The sequence below is a fragment of the Carex rostrata genome, chromosome 1 (assembly GCF_964058835.1).
Source record: "Carex rostrata chromosome 1, lpCarRost1.2, whole genome shotgun sequence".
Taxonomy (NCBI): Eukaryota; Viridiplantae; Streptophyta; class Magnoliopsida; order Poales; family Cyperaceae; genus Carex; species Carex rostrata.
Genome location: NC_135918.1, coordinates 9,379,303 through 9,397,556, shown reverse-complemented (window position 1 = coordinate 9,397,556; position 18,254 = coordinate 9,379,303). Strand labels below are relative to the sequence as shown.

Sequence of the window (18,254 nt, the reverse complement as noted above, 5' to 3'; positions counted from 1 at the left end):
TTTGGACATGGCATAACTAAAAACAAAGAGCCAAGAAAAACAAAATGTTTATCATACGCTGAAAATTACAAACTGAAACAAATTATACAAATTAAAGTAATCCCAAGAATTCTTGTTCAAAAAAATAGACAGCACAATACGGAACCGAATCTTCTGCTCCTAAAGTCACTGACAGCATGAATTCAAAGTGGATTTTGAAACAAAATTATATTTAATATTTAAATATCAAAACCCACCCCGGACCCATCCGCCCACACGTCAATGACTTTAGGGCAAGAATTTTCTGCCCACAAAGGGGCAGGTGATCCGGTTCTGCTCAATACAAGAGCTCAGGGCTACTGTTATCCAATATTAAAAAAGCCAATTAAAAGTTTTCTCTATTTTGCATTTCTATAAAACTTTCAACTGAACTCAACTGAGTCTATGCTCTTTCCAACATTAAAATAGCAAACAAATTTCAATTATTGTTCAAATCTGTCAAAATCCTACAAACGTACCAATGAAGTATCTTGTTAAGGACACGCTACAAATTAATTTCAACAAACAAGCTTATACTAAAGCATCTGATCAACTCAGAAAAAAATTGTTTCAGCTTGGGGGAAGGGTTCAACTTTGAATGCACCATTACCAATCCCGACTGCTATAGATCAAAATGCTAATAAAGGCTGCCTCATAATCCCTGAAAATGCACATTGAATAGCTGTTCACATTTAAGTCGAAAGGGTGCTCAAATTGCTGCACCTTCCTCCGTATTTGATGTATATCTCCTATAACAACCAAAAGAGGATGTGTTTGTTATTATTTAATAAATAATGGCAATGCCAACTATATGTTTAATTTTCTTTTGAAGGGGCCTAAGAAGTTTTCAGTATACAAAGTATAAATGATATTTGATATTTTACGGGTATACAAGAAATTATACCAAACTAGGAAATATTAGGTGAGGACATACTTGAAAAAGAAACAATAAACACATTCAAGAAAAGAGCGTACTTAATTGAAATCGTGTACATTTCTTTGATAAATTGCAATCATTTAACTTCTTCATCCTTTTTAGCCTTCAGTTGATTGAAAACTTCACTGACTTGTTCGCAAAAACTACTCTCCAAAGCCAGCAAACCCACCAAATTTTCGCCCTTTTTGATCTCCTCTCTAACATCTGGGTTTAAAACCCAATAAGAGAAATTGGCATCCAAAACAGCCCCAAAAGCTTTCAAAATAGACCCAACTGAAGGCACATTGGTGCACTCTTTCAAACCCAAAACCGACACATATTTCCCAAATTTTGGGATTCGAACTGCATCTGGGAAGTTCCAGTACTTCTCCATCCACTTTACCAGATACTTGACTAGACCCGTTAACTCTGACCCATCAAGCCTCGAAATTGCCGAGCCAAGAACTAGTGAATCTGAAATGTCAGATCCAAATAGATAATGCAAGCATATCTCATTAGAAGTGAAACCGTCAAGAGAAACCATAAGAAGAAGAGCTGCCTCCTTGGCCAAAAACTTGACCTTTTTGGGTATATCAATTTTTGTAGCCAATTCCATGGCCGAAAGAGCCTCTTTCTCCCATTCCTTTCTCAAATCAACCATTCTCTCATAACAATGATCATCAATTGGGGTTAAAAAATACGTCAAAGCATTTAATAAATTGCTACAACGGAGCTCTGGTACATACTTGACAAAAAGACAGAGCAGCCTGGATTGCTTCTTATCTATCAGTTTTTCTACCAGATCGGATGAAATCGTGGATTTTAATAGTTTGTTAACAATCAAAACCTCTAGAACATCCCACAATTCAAAGGAGATACAGGTTTCAGCAATGAGATTTGTGATTACCGGTCCAAGAAGAAACCCTCGCTGTCCGATCAACTCGACAGGATCGAAACTTTCTGTCTTTATTTCAATTTGGTCTGACACCGAGGTGAGAAACGAAGTGAGAAGTTGTAAGAAATGGGTTTGGGTGAAGGGTTGGCCGCGGGACTTAGGGTTTTGGAGGTGAGAGGCTAGGGTTTGTGAGAAAGCACGTGTGGATTCGATGATTTTGGAATCGGTGGGGGAGAGATTCCAGTTGGAGACAGGGGTGATGAGAGGAGTTGCGTTGGAGGAAGCGAGTGTGGATTTGGATAAAAGAGGGATGATAGCGTCGGAGTTGAGAATGATCGGGATTGACCCGGAGGCAGAGATGGTGGTGGAGCCTCCAGAAGAAGCGGCGGCGGCGGCGGTGATGGAGTCTAACAGCGTCATGGCGGCGAGAGCGAGAAGCGGGGGTTTAGGGTTTTGGGGTTTGTGGTTTGTGGAAGCAAGAGAGAGCCAAGGTAAAAGAGTAGAGACCAGATTCAGACTAGCTTCGGTGAATTCAGATCCAATGCAATATTGCAATACCTAGAAAGACCGAGCAGAATGAATGAGATCTGAGTCGTCAATTTAACCTGACACGAATCTCAAAACAAATTCCCTATCTGTGTAGTCTGTAGTCTGTACCATAGTGACAATATAGAATTCACATCCCTCACCCTCAAGTTTGTCATTACATGCAGTAGGCACCTAATTTCAATTACTTGGCTAGAAGCTCATTAGAGCTCATTGTATTTATATTTTATAATATTGATCACAAATATGTTTGCATGTGTCGTGTATATTTTCAGTAGTATTTATCAAAATGAAAAAGCAAAATTATAGCATTTTTATAATTTCAATAATTTGTATATTAATTTTTTATGTGATTTCAAAATTCATTGATAATCAATTACGTTGTTTGAAGAATTAATGACTAAGTTTTATTAATTTTTGGTTGGTGACTCAAAGATTTTCAAATTTCATCAAATTTTGTACACAACTTGTATATAACTATATATTGTAGCTGTTGTACGATGCATAGAACGCAAAAGAATTGTATTATTTTAAGGGTTAACTTTGTACTTTAAGTACATCACACACATATTTTTTAAATAATGAGAGAGAGAAATGGACATCAAATGGTACACGAGCTGGGAAGCAGATTATCTGTCTTTCGGGGTGTAGGAAAATGCTGCCCCCTCAGTCACTGCGGGGTCGGGCCGAGTTTAGGGTTTAGAGATTTAGGATTTAGGGTTTAGGGTTTAGGGGGTCCACCAACAGTGACTCTGGGGGCAGACGATTCAATCTCCACGAGCTGAGCATAGATGAGAAAAAAATAATAATAAAACTTGACGTGCGATAGAAAATTGTATATCTAAAGTTACTCTCTTGTTATATTATAAATTTTATACAACATATTAACAATATTATTTTTTTAACTTTGATAGATGTATTTGTCGGTTGTCGTTAAATTAAATACAATGTAGTTAATTTATTAAAGGTAATTTATGTGCATGTAAAAAGTAGAATATTTTGTATTTTCATTTTGATGGAAATTCAAGAGTTCAAAATTGCAATGCATAACAATATCTGCATCAATGGATATTTACAAACATCACGATGCATTAATAATAAAATCTCAATGCCCCCTTGTTTTTACATGCATGTGACAAAAAAAAAAAAAATTTAATAAGTGTCAGTTGAACTTATATAGGCATTAATATAAGCATTCTCATATTGTCAGCAAAGCAATTAAATTACACAAATAAATTTTCATGTATAAATCAACATCAACAAGAATTAATTAATTAATTGCAATAACAATTAAATTACACAAATAAATTTAAGGCAATACAACACCTGTTAGCAAAGCAGACACTATTGACTATAAAAAAAATTTGTACTCTTTTTCTTTTTTGTGTGTGTGTGAAATACACCAATTAAAATGCACAAAAGCTGCCTCACACATTTCCCATTGTTTTGGGGATGTTAGACTAAGCCAGTTATTTTGTTCCATCTTTCATATAAGAACTTATATTCTGTTCAATTAGTGTACCATCACAGGAAATATATGACATATTGTATTGAATTTCATTTTGAACTAAAGAGAAACTAGAAAATTACCAAAACAATAAAAAAACAAAGAGTACAACAACTGACTGGTATATCAGTATATGGTATGGACAGAAAACATAATTACAAATTTACAAAGGAGTAATAGAAACTCTGAATAAATAAGTAAGCACATGAACCAGTTGCTAGGTGAGAGGAAGAAGTTTACATTGTATAATCCAACATCACTATTTACAAAACAAACCTTTCAGAAGTTACAAGGGAAGAGTGAGCTCTTTAAGGGGAAAGCTGAAAACCATAACGGGTACATGGAACCAGGCCCGCATCTCAACCTGCTACCCGCCTCCTTCCAAACCCTACTTCTCCTGTCATAAGCAAGCACATTCCGCTGTGCAGCTACAAACACGAAACAACTGTTCTGACCAACTGGTAATCCACTATTAGCAAACCCACCAATACACTTTAACCTGACTCGATCCAATAAATCCCATTTCTCCAAGTTGCGATCCTTCAGAATGAAAGTGCTCATAACACCCTGAGAAATCTCAATTACTGAAACAAGCCCCTCAAATTCCAGCAAGTAGACCCGGCTTCCATTTTGAGTCCCCAAAATCTCCGGAGGGAGGGAAATTTTGCCCCAAAGTTCAAGTTCAAAATCAAAATAGAGCAGATGTGTGCAACTTTGAGTCAGCCAATAAATCGAACAGATGTCGTGCACTGCTTGGTTGCGGTTCATGTGCGTGAACTCATCAATTAATGGGAACTCAAAACGCCTCCAGGAGTTGGTTTCAGAATCAAAAACATTGGAAACAAATTGGTTTCCACGAAATTGGCCGAATGATCGGTAAAATCCTGCTAAAACCACAGTAAATCTGAAGGAAATGGGGTTGAAGCAGAGACCCACCAGTGTCGCCTCGTAAAACGGTTGTGTACGAGTAAACGGTCTATCCCTGGTTCTTGGTAAAACCCTAAATTCTCTAGTAATTGGATTGCAGAGGTAGTATAAACCTTTGTTTTTGACACTGGAACAACAAAGCATACCATTGGAAGAAGCACGAACCTTGATGCAATCATCCATGAAATCGAGAGAGAGGTTGGAGGAAGGGTTGAATGGATCAATTAGTAGGAGTTTCTCCGAGTTGGGTTCGGTGGGGTCGGGAGGTTGGATTACGATTTGCAGGGTTTGGGAGGAAACTCGGAAGTGGAGTTGCATGAAGTGGGTTGAGGAGATTAGACGGCACCATGATTTGCACACGGATTTGAATCTGACAAGGGATTTTGAGGGTAATCGACAGAGGATTTGGATTATCAGGTCGATTGGGAGAAACCCGATTTCATCCATTTTTTCTTATTATTTACATTCTCCGTTAAGTAGTATATAGACAGGGATATAGAATCGGAATCAGAAAGAGGGACGCGCGAAATTTCCCCTTCAATGGCGAGACGAGATGAGTGAGAGAGAGAAAGAGAGAGAGGGGTGTGTGTCAACAAAGGTAATTAAATAAGTAGGGGTATATTGGGAATTTAGATTAGAAATGGTCGAATGGGGAAACTCCCGGGCCCGGCCCATATTTTAATTGACATGCGTAAAAGGTAAAAGTAGAATTGTTTGGGCCTTGGGCCAGGCCATTAGGCCAGGGTCAAAACTGTAAATTTGTTGTTGGCTATGTACAACATATATAGCTCCAAAAAAAAAAAAACTATTTGAACAAGTAGAATCTAATTGAAGAGAGAGATGTAAATTGCTTCTTCAATTAAGTTTTGTGCAGTCTAACCAATATAATGCTTTTTTTCATTAAAATTAAAGCTTAAATTTAAATGGGAAATATACATTAATTATTGATATTGTTTAAACTCGAGAATAATTAATGCATTGGGTTAACAAAGTCTCCAAATTATTCACAACAAATCTAACATCCCAAATTAAGAAGACCTTTTGCTTCTCTTATCAAAAGAAGAATAATATATAATATATATAGGCGATGGATGGATCACTTATTTGTGGGGAGGGTTTTGTTAAGGAGAAAGGAGTTAATTAGCAGAAGCGCCTCTTGAGGTTTGTTAAGGGGCACCAGATGCCCAGCGCCTCTTATCGTCACCAATGTTAGACCCTTTTCATACTCCACAACTCTACCACCAACCTGTATATATATATATATATATATCATTGTATTTCTAAAAATAAGATGAAAGAATAACTTTCTTAATTAAAATGGATTTACAAATAATTAACCTGCATATTGTGATACCAGGGCCTCCATTGTGTCTTAATTGGGAGACCAATAGCCTCCATACAATACCTTGTTCCTATCACTGGAACCCTTCCATCTGCATCTCCACTGTATAATAATTAATATCACAAACAAAACAATTGTAAGTAAACATGTTTTCCTTCTTCTTCTTCTTCTTCTTCTTCTTCTTTTATAACAAATTGAAAGCAAACCTGTAGACCCAAATCCGTAAACCAGCATTGATGAGCTTGGAGTATATGGGTAATACCGAAAACACAGAGAAGTTGTATGCATTCAGAATTGAATCACTGCACCATAAAAATAAAACACAGGTCATGCATTCTAAACTAGTCTTAATTAATTTGGTCTAGTACTGTTAAAAAAAAGAGCCAACTGGAATTTTATTTGTTGACAATATTAAACAAGATCTAGTATTCTGTTCATGTCTCCAAAAGAAAATAAAAAACACAACTCACTTGCAAACTCTCCACTTTCCATCACCTCCTCTTACAAATGCATGCAGAGATCTCTGTACATCAGCATTGTTAAAATAATCTTCTGCATAAACAGAGTAGCAGGGGTCATATCCTGCAAGCATCCTTATCCTCATAAACTTTTCCTGATAAATTAAAACAAAAAATGATCATGCGTGTGTGTGATACTAATGCACTAAGCTTTTCAAATAAAATGCATACTTGAGCGCTAAGCTTTTGAACATGATCTCTGTTGTTGGTGACAAACGAGGCTTGAGGGAGATTGCACTTGGGTGCATAAATGTTGTATATATCTATTTCCTTGTACTCGTTATAGATCGCGTTTACGACATCGTCGCATGCATTAGACCAGTTGCTGAGTCTAAAGTTGCAAACCTGGTTTGCTTGTCTATATACCTGGTCTGACACAACAGAATGGCTCCAAGCGTACTCTACCAATCCTTTTGAATCATAGTAATTATCTGTTATAGCATTGCCAACCTACAATTGATAGGAAGATTTATTAGCTTATAACATGCATGCTATCAAGTACAAAAGGGCTCAGAATTTTTAAGTTAATTAAATTACCCCCCTTGTAAAACCATAAAGAATAAATACTTCTTTAATTATACAGGGTTATATATATAACACACACTATAGGTAACTATAAAAGATCCAGAAACTTAAGATTAATTTTTGCAGGATATCTGATTAATTTCATTCGAGGTAAGATAATTATTTTATGCGCCTTCAAACAAGTCCTGATTAAATATTTCAAAATTATGGCAATTTAGGATTAAAAGGTGATTATATCTGACCAAATTAACACAAACTTTGGGAACAGGTACGGGAACAGTAATTCACATTTACACCCATTTGGATGGAGAGTAGAGGAAGGAAGGGGCGCCAGAGGTGAAGAATAGAAAGGAATGGATTGAATAGAAATGAAGATTAACGTACTTAACCTATTTGTGTTTGGATAATTAATGAGGGAAAATAAATTTAACTTTCCTTTCCGTCTTTTTTGTTATTTAGTTGATCAAAATTTAGAATGTTAATGAGAAATTTGATAGTTGTTGTAAATTTGAGATAAAAAATTTGTATGACAATTATATAGGTAAGATATAGAATTAGACATTTGTGTTATTTTTTTTTTAAAATATTTGCAACAAAATTTATTTTTATCCGTTACACTTCAAATTAGGAGGGAACCCGATTCTATTAATTACAATGATACAAAGTTAAACATTTCATCTTCGTCATATAATTTTATCAACCAAACATGATTCGACATAAATTTTTTTTCTTCTTTCTATTCCCTCCCATCCTCTACTCTCCATCCAAACAGAGTGTTAAGGATAAAAGGCAACAAAACCAATTGCCCCAGAGCTTTGGATAATGTCTAGTCAGTGCAAACGTCTAATATATGCATAAACTTTTTAAATGAAACATCACAATAAATGCTTATATATTCAAACCATATATATATATATGTATGTATGTATGTATGTATATGATTATGTTACCAACTTACCATAAATCCCTTGAGGTTGATATACGCATAGGAACTGCTTTTTACGTTGTTTCTGTCATGAACAAGCTCGGCTAGTTGGGGCACATAGTGACCTGCCACATAAAGGTGTACAAAAATAATCGCTTTAATCTGCAACAATTAAGTTTACTTTTGTTGCATTTTCTATTCATATTGTTTCAATTTGACTTCTTGCTAAGTTTACCATTTCAGCTATTAACTCAACATTACATGTGTTGGCATTTTAATTTGAACCATCTGTTTCTTCAGATCAAACACAAATCAGTTGACTGAAGGATTTGGAATTTTGTGGTATATGAAATTAATAACAATAATGTTTGTTATTTAATAAATCTATAATATTTATGCATGGTAGTATCTTATTGTATTTTATTATTGTAGATTAAAATCATTTTAAAAAATATATATATATTTTTTAAATGTTTAGAACCCACATTGATAGTCTAGAAATCTAAAGAATAAGGCTCCCATATTTCTAATGTTGCAAATCAGTGGTTAGCCACACAAACTGTGTAGTTGTGACCGTCACAGGAAATCTAAACTCATACCAGTTCATCACTGTAATCCCAATTAATGTTTGTGTTATAAATAAATTACAGAAATACCTGCATAGCTCTCTCCTGATATGTAGAAATCCCGAGATTTGTATTGAGGAAATCTTTTTAGCCAATTCACTAGGAAGTTGTAAGCATCCCCAGCTGAAATTAGATAGAAATATATAGAGGTCAGGTTTAATTTAAGTATTAAAATTACATTTAAAATTTCTTCAAACGGGAAACAAAAAAAAAAAATATATATTATTTATTACCTACGAAGGCATCATCTATGTTGGTAAAATCAGAGGAGGTATTGGTATATGAGAATCCAACACCAACTGGAGACTCCAAGAAGAGCAAATTTGCCTCTAATAATCCAAAAATTTATAACAAGGTAATTACTTTTATTGATATAGCACAATTCAATAGAAATTATTTGGTTAATTGATACAATTTACGAAATATTTGGAGCTATCTAAGTTGACCACTAAGTTAGTTTCTACACAACCTGTCCCAAGTCAGAAAAAAAGGAGGAGAGTTCGTGATTGACTTGGCGAGCCAGCGGTAAAAAAAACAGTCTTTTTATGAAAATGAAACCCTCATGAATTTGACAGGATTAGTACTAGGATGGGTAACCTCATAGGAAGTCCCTGTGTTGCTGATTCCGGTTGAATTTCATTTCTAGTTTATCCCAACTTGTTTGAGAATAAAAACTTTGAAGAAAGAAGAAAAAGATCATTGTTCTGTAAATTGTAGCAACACCAACATGGGTTCGTTTTATAGTCAGAAATTTGTTTAATGTAAAGATGATGTAGATAATAGTACCCTGATTCCAAGCATATGTATTAAATGCTAGACCGGTTCCATTTGTCTTAACCCTCAGAGGACCAAGCTCGGATGCTGCTCCATAACCAATGGATGAACATCCTGGCCCTACAAAGAGTATAAAAAAAAAAAAATCAATAATTTCAAATAAACATGAAGAGAAGAACATATAAGATGAAAATTAAGAACATATAAGTTTCAAATAAACATGCAGGGGTTTATATGCAAAAGAGAAAACAAAAAAAGTACCTTAAACAACACAACAGTAGTCCTTTCTAGTTCATGCCAATTTAATGAGTGATCCTACTTTTTAAGTATTTAATGCATATATATATATAGAGAGAGAGAGAGAGAGAGACCTCCGTTGAGCCATAAAAGCAGAGGTTTTTGATTCGGGTTAGTCTGTGCCTCAAAGAACCAATAAAATAATGCCCTTCCTTTCTCTTCATTTACTGTTATATACCCTGAAAATTGTGATATTACCGGGGTTTTGGGCTGACCAGGTAGGGAATTAACTCTATCAGAATCTTTTAGTTGGGTCAATTTGGCCTCTTTAAAGGAAATTACAGAGAAAAAACTGATTAGGGTTAGAAAAAGGACATTGGCTGTCATTGCCTCTTTTTTTTTTTCTGGAATAAGAGATAAGAGAGAGTTGGGAATAGAGACAAAGGGCATGTGATACTTGCATTATAGTGCTTTTACAAAGGAGGAATGCAGAGTGGAACAGGGGATAAGGGGCGGACCCAGAATTTTTGTCAGAGAGGAACAGAGATTGAATTCAAATAGCTTACCGGGTTCGAACCCATTAACTATCGGATATTAGATAAAAATAATAATATAAATAACATACTCTTACATAATAAAAACAACAAAATAATATCATTTTACATATTAAAAAACAACAAAGTTGGTCCGGACCCATAAATTTCTATAAATTTTATATAAAAACAACACAGTTTTTCATTTACAATGTTTTTGAACTGGTCTGGCAAGATTTTCAGTTCCAGAGAAAGACAAAATAATTTTTAAAGAGGGGCAAAGTGGTACCAAACCCGTATTTTTCCACTGAATTTCAAAATTCAGAGGGGGCGGTTGTCCCCCTCTGGCTCAAGGTGGGTCCGCCCATGACAGGGGCAAACATGTAAATATAACAAGAGTGAGTCTATGTTACAATGCATAGCACCATTTGGTTCGTAATACACAAGATTCTAACGGTCGATCCGAATCGTTCAATATGATGTTCATATGAATATGTACTTGCAGACTGAATTTTATATTTTTTTAAATTATTTTAAATTATTTTTAAAGATATGTAGAAGATCAATGTTTTTGGATGGTCCAAAATTTCAGATCAAGTGATTTTCTACCTATCTCACAAAATAATAAAAAAATTCTAAAAATATAAAATTCGGTCAGCAAGTATCATATAAGGATTATATTAAACAGTTCGGATCAACTGTTAGAATTTTAAAGACGAAAATATTAATCCGTATTACAGACTAACCTGTAATGTGCATATTAACATAGACTCACTCATATAACAAATAATGCACAGTGGTATCTTTACTTGATGCCTAAACAATTGATAAAATGATTGTCTTAAATGGAAACAAAATTGTAAATATAAATTTTATATTGTAAACACGTTGCGCATAAAATTTGATTTAATATGAATTATTTTATCACCGAGTAAGTATAAACAAAACTAATTGTTAGTTTTTTTAAAATAGTTGCAGAGACCCAATTATTTTTTCAAATAAACTAAATTTAATTAATGTAGTTAAAAATGAAGCTTTAGAAGCACTTTTTAAATTTCCGTTAACTGGCATTAAAATCATTAGGGGTGAATAGTTAGATTTGTTTGGTTTTCAACTCAACCGGACTTTTTTTTAGTTTAAATGGATCGGTTTTTCGATTTAAATAGATTGGTTCGGATTAGACTTTTTAAAACTAACTAAATCAAACCAACCGAATTATAATGGTTTAAGTAGGTTTATATTTTGTTTGGTTCAATTCCTGCTTCCTTCCTTTCATTTTAGTTTGGATAAATTAAAACATCTATCTATTCTGTATGGAATTGAATAATTTATATAATGTTATCTTGATGTTTAATTCTATGAAATTACTAATTTATTGGTGTACGTATTGAGTTTGATTTTTTTTTATTTTATATATAATATTGCTTATTTGGTTCAACTGAATAAATCGAAATTTAATTCAGTTTAAACGGTTCGGTTCATATTAAGTTGGTTTCGTTTGATTTTTAAAAATAAAAAATAAAATTATAAATTATTGATATTACATGCATTATATATAAAACATAGATTTGAATCATATTCTGTGAATATGGCCAGTTCAATCTTTTTGGTTTTGAAAAAAATCTAAACTGAGCCTAATATAAGAAAAACATAGTAATTAAAAAATTCAATCAAATCCAACTATTTAAACCAAAAACTGAAACCATTTTAAAAATGGAATAAATCAGAGCCAGTGAATATGCGTAGTATCCGTGATCATGTTTTATTTTTCTGGAGCAATATTGCGCTCTTATTGGGCCCCCAAAACAAAACATTTCCTCTTGTCCCCAGTAAAAGCTGTTGTGGCCCAATAAAGACCAGCTTTAAATAATAACCTCAGGTGGCCTTTATTTAAAAACCGGGCTCTGCTCTGCTCTACTATAATTATACTTCAATATATCAAAAACTCAAAAATTGTTTTCACAGGATGTACACATCATTGTGTGTTAACTGCCAAAAAAAAAAAAAAATTGTACAATTGTATATAAACTACAAAAAAGACATTCTTTCTCTTAATCCTGATTTTATCCAAATTCTTTCTTTCATCAACAAAGCGATCACTATTAGGACCTGTTCGGCAACAATAAAAATTTTAATGTGAAAATAGGAATTTCAATTTGTTGAACCTATTGAATTAATGTAATCAACACCGAAATACTAATGTAAATATTAATGTAATAAGGATCTAACTGAACTACAAATTATATATTTAGATGAATAATGCAATGAAATTAGACAGATACCAAATAGGACCCAATAGCCATGTTCTGATGGCCTAATTTGTCAACACAAACTGAATTAATTAATTTACTATTTACTCCTATTAAATATCACGGGTGCAGCCGTGCAGTGCAGAATCTGTAACCAATTTTTCTCATCCAACTTCATATCACGGACTGAGTATATATGTAAAAATATAACAAATTAATTAAAATAATCCTAAACGAAATTAGTTATGATTTCCAAAGAAATGAACTAATATAATAAAGAGTGAGTCTATGGTACTATGCATATTACGATTTGTTACCGTGTTACGGCTCTATATTTGAGTTTTCAAATTCTAACGGTCCATCCGAACTGTTTATCTTGTTCTCCATATTAATATGTGTTTGGAGACCAAATTTTACATTTTTTGAAATTTTTTTTTACTATTTTTTGAAATTTATTGAAAATCACTGTTTTTGGATGGTCCAGAATTTTCAAATCAAGTGATTTTCTAAATATCTAAAAAAATAGTAAAAAAAATTTCAAAAAAATGTAAAATTTGGTCTCCAAACACATATTAATATGGAGAACAAGATGAACGGTTCGGATCGACCGTTAGAATTTGAAAACTCAAATATAGAGCCGTAGCACGGTAACAACCCGTGATATGCATAGTACCATAGACTCACTCTATAATAAAACTCATTTTTATTTATTAATCAGCATCATCACTCATCACTAATTTTGTTGTTGTTGATTTTAGTTTTGTTATTACATTAATCCATCATTATCTATAATTATTATAAATAATGTTGTTGTTGTTGTTGCTGATGCTGCTGCTAGAAACATTTTGAAAGAAAAAAAGAAAAGAAAAAGAAAAATATGACCTGGTAACCTTGTCATTGCTTATAAATCAAATAAGACCAAATTTGAATTGACTTCTAAACCAGATTATATAGTTCAAGGGTTCAATTCCACATAAATAAAGACCGGCTAACATCTCAATTTCAATTTCAATTTCAATTTCAATTTCAGATTAGGTCCCAATTCTATATATGAAATCTGGGGATGGTTTCAGATGCATCAAAAGCCGATTTGCTGCCAAAAGCCAGAGCACGTCGGTAAAACGGAGTCTATATTTTGATAAGGATGGATACACGTAAAGTAAAGCCGATTCGCTCTGCTCTCCTTCTCTGAACAAAATTAAATAAGAAAAAAAGTATGCAATCGACAACATTTGGTGGCGCGCGGCACCGTGTTTCTGAATTCTGATTTGTCTCTCTCTGACACGCACGGAAGATCCATAAAATTTATCCTCAAAAAAAAAAATTTCATACAATTAAGCATCAGTACCGCGTTTGACTTTGACTCAAAGAGTCAAGACCCTTCTAAATCAAAATCAATTTAGCTTTATGTTTATATATATACAGAGGAGGGTTCAAATGCCTCCATCATGCCTCCATCTCTCTTTATTATTTTCAAAGTTCAAATAGTCGATCCGAACCGCTCAACCTAACCTCCATACTAAAATATATTTGGAGACCAAATTTTATATTTTTAGGAATTTGTTTACTATTTTTTTAGATAGGTACAAAATCAGTAAATCTGAACCATCTAAAAACAGTACTTTTGTACCTATCTAAAAAAATAGTAAAAAAATTCCTAAAAATATAAAATTTGGTCTCCAAATATATTTTAGTATGGATGTTAGGTTGAGCGGTTCGGATCGACTGTTTGAACTTTGAAAATGATAAAGAGAGATGGAGGCATGATGGAGGCACAAAAACATGGAGGCATTTGAACCCTCCTCGTATATATAGAGAGAGAGAGAGAGAGAGAGAGAGAGTAGGACTAGGGTGTTCTTAGGTTCATTAAACTCTTTGGTGAATTCAAGTTTAAAACTCATCAAATCGACTTTAAATGACGAATTCAAACCGTTAAAATCCGTCTACTTTACAAGTGATGTGTCTACGTGTGAAAATTTTAAACATTCGAATTAATTTAGTATAAAGTTAAGTGGTCAAAATTAGAGTATTAATAAATTAATTTTAATGCATTCATTTTTTGAACCTTTTTTGACCACTTGACTGTATGCAAAATTAATTTTTTAACGGTTGACACATCACTTGTAAGGTAGGCGGGTTTCAACGGTTCAGATTCGTCATTTGAGATCGATTCGACGGGTTTTAGACTTGAGTTCACCAATTGAGTAGAACTAGGGTGTTCTTAAGTTCACCAAGCCCCTTGGTGAACTCAAGTCTAAAATCTGTCAAATCGGCTTCAAATGACAAATCCGAACCGTTGAAACCCGCCTACCTTACGAGTGATGCATCTGGATATGAAATTTTTAAACATTCAAATTAATTTAATATAAAGTCAATCGGTCAAAATTAGAAGGTTAATAAATTAATTTCAATGCATTCATTGTTTGAACGTTTTTTGACCGCTTGATTTTATACTAAATTAATTCGAATGTTTAAAATTTTCACATGTAGACACATCACTCATAAGATAGACGGGTTTCAACGGTTTAGATTCGTCATTTGAAGCCGATTTGACAGGTTTTAAACTTGAGTTCACCAAAAAACTTGATGAACTTATGAACATCCTAGTTCTATTATATATTATATATATATATGCATGAATGCATGTAAAATAAACATATAATGTTCAAAACTGGCGTGCCCAGTTCCCCTTGCTCAAGACTGTAATTCAACTGTTTGACTTGGATTGACACACACATAATCACAATCTTTTTAAAGATTAATTGAATATATTATTTAGAAATGTAATCAAATTAGGATTTAATCTTTACAGAATGAAACAATTTTTGCAAAAAAAAAAAAAAAAAAATCTAAAATTTTGAACATGAATAATTAAATACAATTTTCTAAATATCTGCACAAAAAGTCTTACAATAAAACACAGAATGTGATATTACTTTATAAAGTTTGTTAAAACTTAGATATACTAGAAGGAAAAAGTACTAGAAAATTGAAACCTTCATATCAAAATAAAAGAGGAAATAGAAATATGATCGAAAAGATATAAGTTTTAATAATGATGTGTGGATAAAGTTTTTAAAACATAACATTTTTTAATAGTGATTTTTTCTCTATTAAAAAATTGTAAAAAAAATATATATAAAAAATATAAAATTAAGTCTGTAAATATTTTCATATGAAAATCGTGTTCAACGTTTGAAAACAAAAAAAATGATTCATAATTCGAACCAATATATGCATAGCCTCCCTCTTATAAGAAACCATAAATTAATTATTTGTATCAACGTTCGTCTAATTAATCTTATCCCAATCAGAAATTGGTCAACCCTATTTGGAAACATTTCGTTCGAATGGTACGGTATATATATATTTAAGCAAGATATGTCGATCGTTAATTATGCAATAACTTTAAGCAAACATGTGGACACCCACAATTTGATTTGTATCACCATGTCGGTCAATATATATATATATAATATAATGAGGACCGAAAGACGCACAAAAAGTTTATTCTGATTTTTTCTATTCTACATATATACCAAACGCTGGGAAAGGGAAACACGTGTTATAAATTTGTCAGAGTGATGTTAATTAGTTTTTGTTGAATTTGACCTAAATTAGTTCTTTCTATTGATTATTTATATGCTGATAATATTGACCATTGCGTACATGTATTTATAATTGGGCTAATTAATTGGAAAAAGTTGACAGGGATGCTAAATTGCTAATCTAAGGGTGTGCTCCAGTTGGAGGTATGCGGAGGGAAGGGAAGAGAAGAATACTGTGTGGAGGGTAGTCTCATCTCAGTCTGGATCTGATCGGTGATTTCACTTGCTCCAGAAGAGAAAAAATAGAGAGGGAACGAAGGTGAACAACTACTGTACGGAGGGGAGCGAAGGTTATCGCTGTGTTGATATTTGATGAAAACGTTCACCTCCGAATTGGGATGTAAATTTACTGTTCGGAGGAGAGACTCATCCACAGAGCTCTTCCTTCCTTTTTCATTAATGAGCTTTTACTCCGGTTTTGTGAAGCACAGCGGTGCATTTGGATGAATCAAGAAATAGCAGCTATTTCTGGGTTCCGAAGAGCCGCTAACAGGGGCGGACCCAGGATTTTTGCCAGGGAGAGGCAAAAAAATATCGAATCGGATTTAAACCCATTAACTAATTGAGTACTCGATAAAAAAAATAATGTTTTGACTTATTTTTTCAACACTGTAACTTATAATTTTTTATCCTATAACTTATAATTAATATGACCAATCATAATTCAAGAAATTTATTTTGATTTTAACACTAAATTTAACCCGAATTACAACTCAAACACCCAACGGGGGGCAAAAAAAATTTCCAGGGAGGGGCAGAGTCGATCGGTACCAATAAATCACCACTAAAACTCGAAATCCAGGGGGGGCGACTGACCCCCCCTGTGCTACAGTAGATCTGCCCCTGGCCGCTAATCCAACATTTCATAGGAATAGCAGCTAACCCGAGCTATTCTTTTGTTAAGAATAGTGTTTTTTTTTCACCCAAACGTGTTGTGTTGAAAATAGCTCGCCAGAAATAGCAGCTATTTCTGTGTCACCTAAACGTACCGAAAAGAATAGAAAGTTAACTGAAAAAAAAAAAAAAAAAAGTAAGAAGAGGTTTTGTTGGGATTTGGCGGCGTGATATTATATAAGTATATATAATATTTATTTATTTATGTTGTGGGGTCAATTAATCCTTTAGTTTTGCATTAACCAATGAAGGTTACATGGTTGGGGGTTTCCAGTTGGTACCCCGTGTTGTGACTTGTGACTTGTGACTTGTGAGTTGTGAGTGGCAGAGTGGCATGTGAATTTTACATTGAGGGAATATAAAATGCTCATGAGAAAGAAAGGAAGACAACGTGACATCTGGCATCCAGCGAAATGCTTTTAATCCCCAATACTTCTTCCTCATCTGGCATCCAGCGAAATGCTTTTAATCCCCAATACTTCTTCCTCTTCTGGCATCCAGCGAAATGCTTTTAATCCCCAATACTTCATCCTCATCTGGCATCCAGCGAAATGCTTTTAATCCCCAATACTTCTTCCTCTTCTGGCATCCAGCGAAATGCTTTTAATCCCCAATACTTCTTCCTCATCTGGCATCCAGCGAAATGCTTTTAATCCCCAATACTTCTTCCTCTTCTGGCATCCAGCGAAATGCTTTTAATCCCCAATACTTCTTCCTCATCTGGCATCCAGCGTTGTGCTTAATTCCTCTTATCACGGAAGAATACACACTTACACTGTCAATGAATGAATTGACCCCATTCATTTTCAATTTTTTTTTTTTTTTGTATTTAGACCCTATTTTGAATGAGAAGGGTTCAAATGCCTCTATTTTTTGTGCCTCTATCATGCCTTTATTTTTTAAAACTTAAATATTTAAAATTTAAAACTTAAAAATCAAAATAAAACCATTTGATATGATCTATATCATTTTAACTATGCACGTGCAAAAAATTATGACATTTCAATTTTATTTTGATTGTCATCAAGAGCTTGTAAAAAACGTACTAACGTGGATAATTTATAGACGTTAATTTTTCAACTTATTGATTTACATAAAAATAAAATTGAAATGTGATAATTTTTTATGAGCACACAGAAAATAACAAGATCACATCTAATGGTTTTATTTTAACTTTTAAGTTTTAAATTTTGAGTAATTAAAGTTTTAAAAAA

General features: G+C 33.4%; 3 protein-coding genes across 5 annotated transcripts; all 3 read right to left on the bottom strand.

Moving 5' to 3' along the window:
• Positions 1-354: 354 nt before the first annotated feature.
• Positions 355-2,334, bottom strand: LOC144556887 (uncharacterized). 2 transcript variants are annotated; one of them, XM_078305377.1, is made up of 2 exons: positions 994-2,334; positions 355-767 (listed from the first exon to the last, which is right to left on the bottom strand). In XM_078305377.1, exon 1 carries the CDS (start codon positions 2,247-2,249, stop codon positions 1,032-1,034), a length of 1,218 nt encoding a protein of 405 aa, XP_078161503.1. In that variant the 5' UTR covers positions 2,250-2,334; the 3' UTR covers positions 355-767; positions 994-1,031. The 2 variants fall into 2 exon arrangements, with proteins under 2 accessions (XP_078161503.1, XP_078161511.1); XM_078305385.1 differs by having other exon boundaries at positions 1,012-2,332.
• A 1,656-nt stretch (positions 2,335-3,990) lies between these two features.
• On the bottom strand, positions 3,991-5,361 carry LOC144556877 (F-box family protein). Its single transcript, XM_078305365.1, has one exon. The coding sequence runs from the start codon at positions 5,254-5,256 to the stop codon at positions 4,162-4,164; it is 1,095 nt and encodes a 364-aa protein (XP_078161491.1). The 5' UTR covers positions 5,257-5,361; the 3' UTR covers positions 3,991-4,161.
• Positions 5,362-5,853: 492 nt separating this feature from the next.
• On the bottom strand, positions 5,854-10,210 carry SCPL33 (serine carboxypeptidase-like 33). 2 transcript variants are annotated; one of them, XM_078305348.1, is made up of 10 exons: positions 9,891-10,210; positions 9,532-9,639; positions 8,979-9,074; positions 8,776-8,868; positions 8,153-8,244; positions 6,841-7,119; positions 6,622-6,764; positions 6,358-6,453; positions 6,148-6,253; positions 5,854-6,055 (listed from the first exon to the last, which is right to left on the bottom strand). In XM_078305348.1, the coding sequence occupies exons 1-10, from the start codon at positions 10,204-10,206 to the stop codon at positions 5,906-5,908; spliced, it is 1,479 nt and encodes a 492-aa protein (XP_078161474.1). In that variant the 5' UTR covers positions 10,207-10,210; the 3' UTR covers positions 5,854-5,905. The 2 variants fall into 2 exon arrangements, with proteins under 2 accessions (XP_078161474.1, XP_078161483.1); XM_078305357.1 differs by having other exon boundaries at positions 5,886-6,055; positions 6,148-6,242.
• Between the last annotated feature and the right edge of the window lie 8,044 nt (positions 10,211-18,254).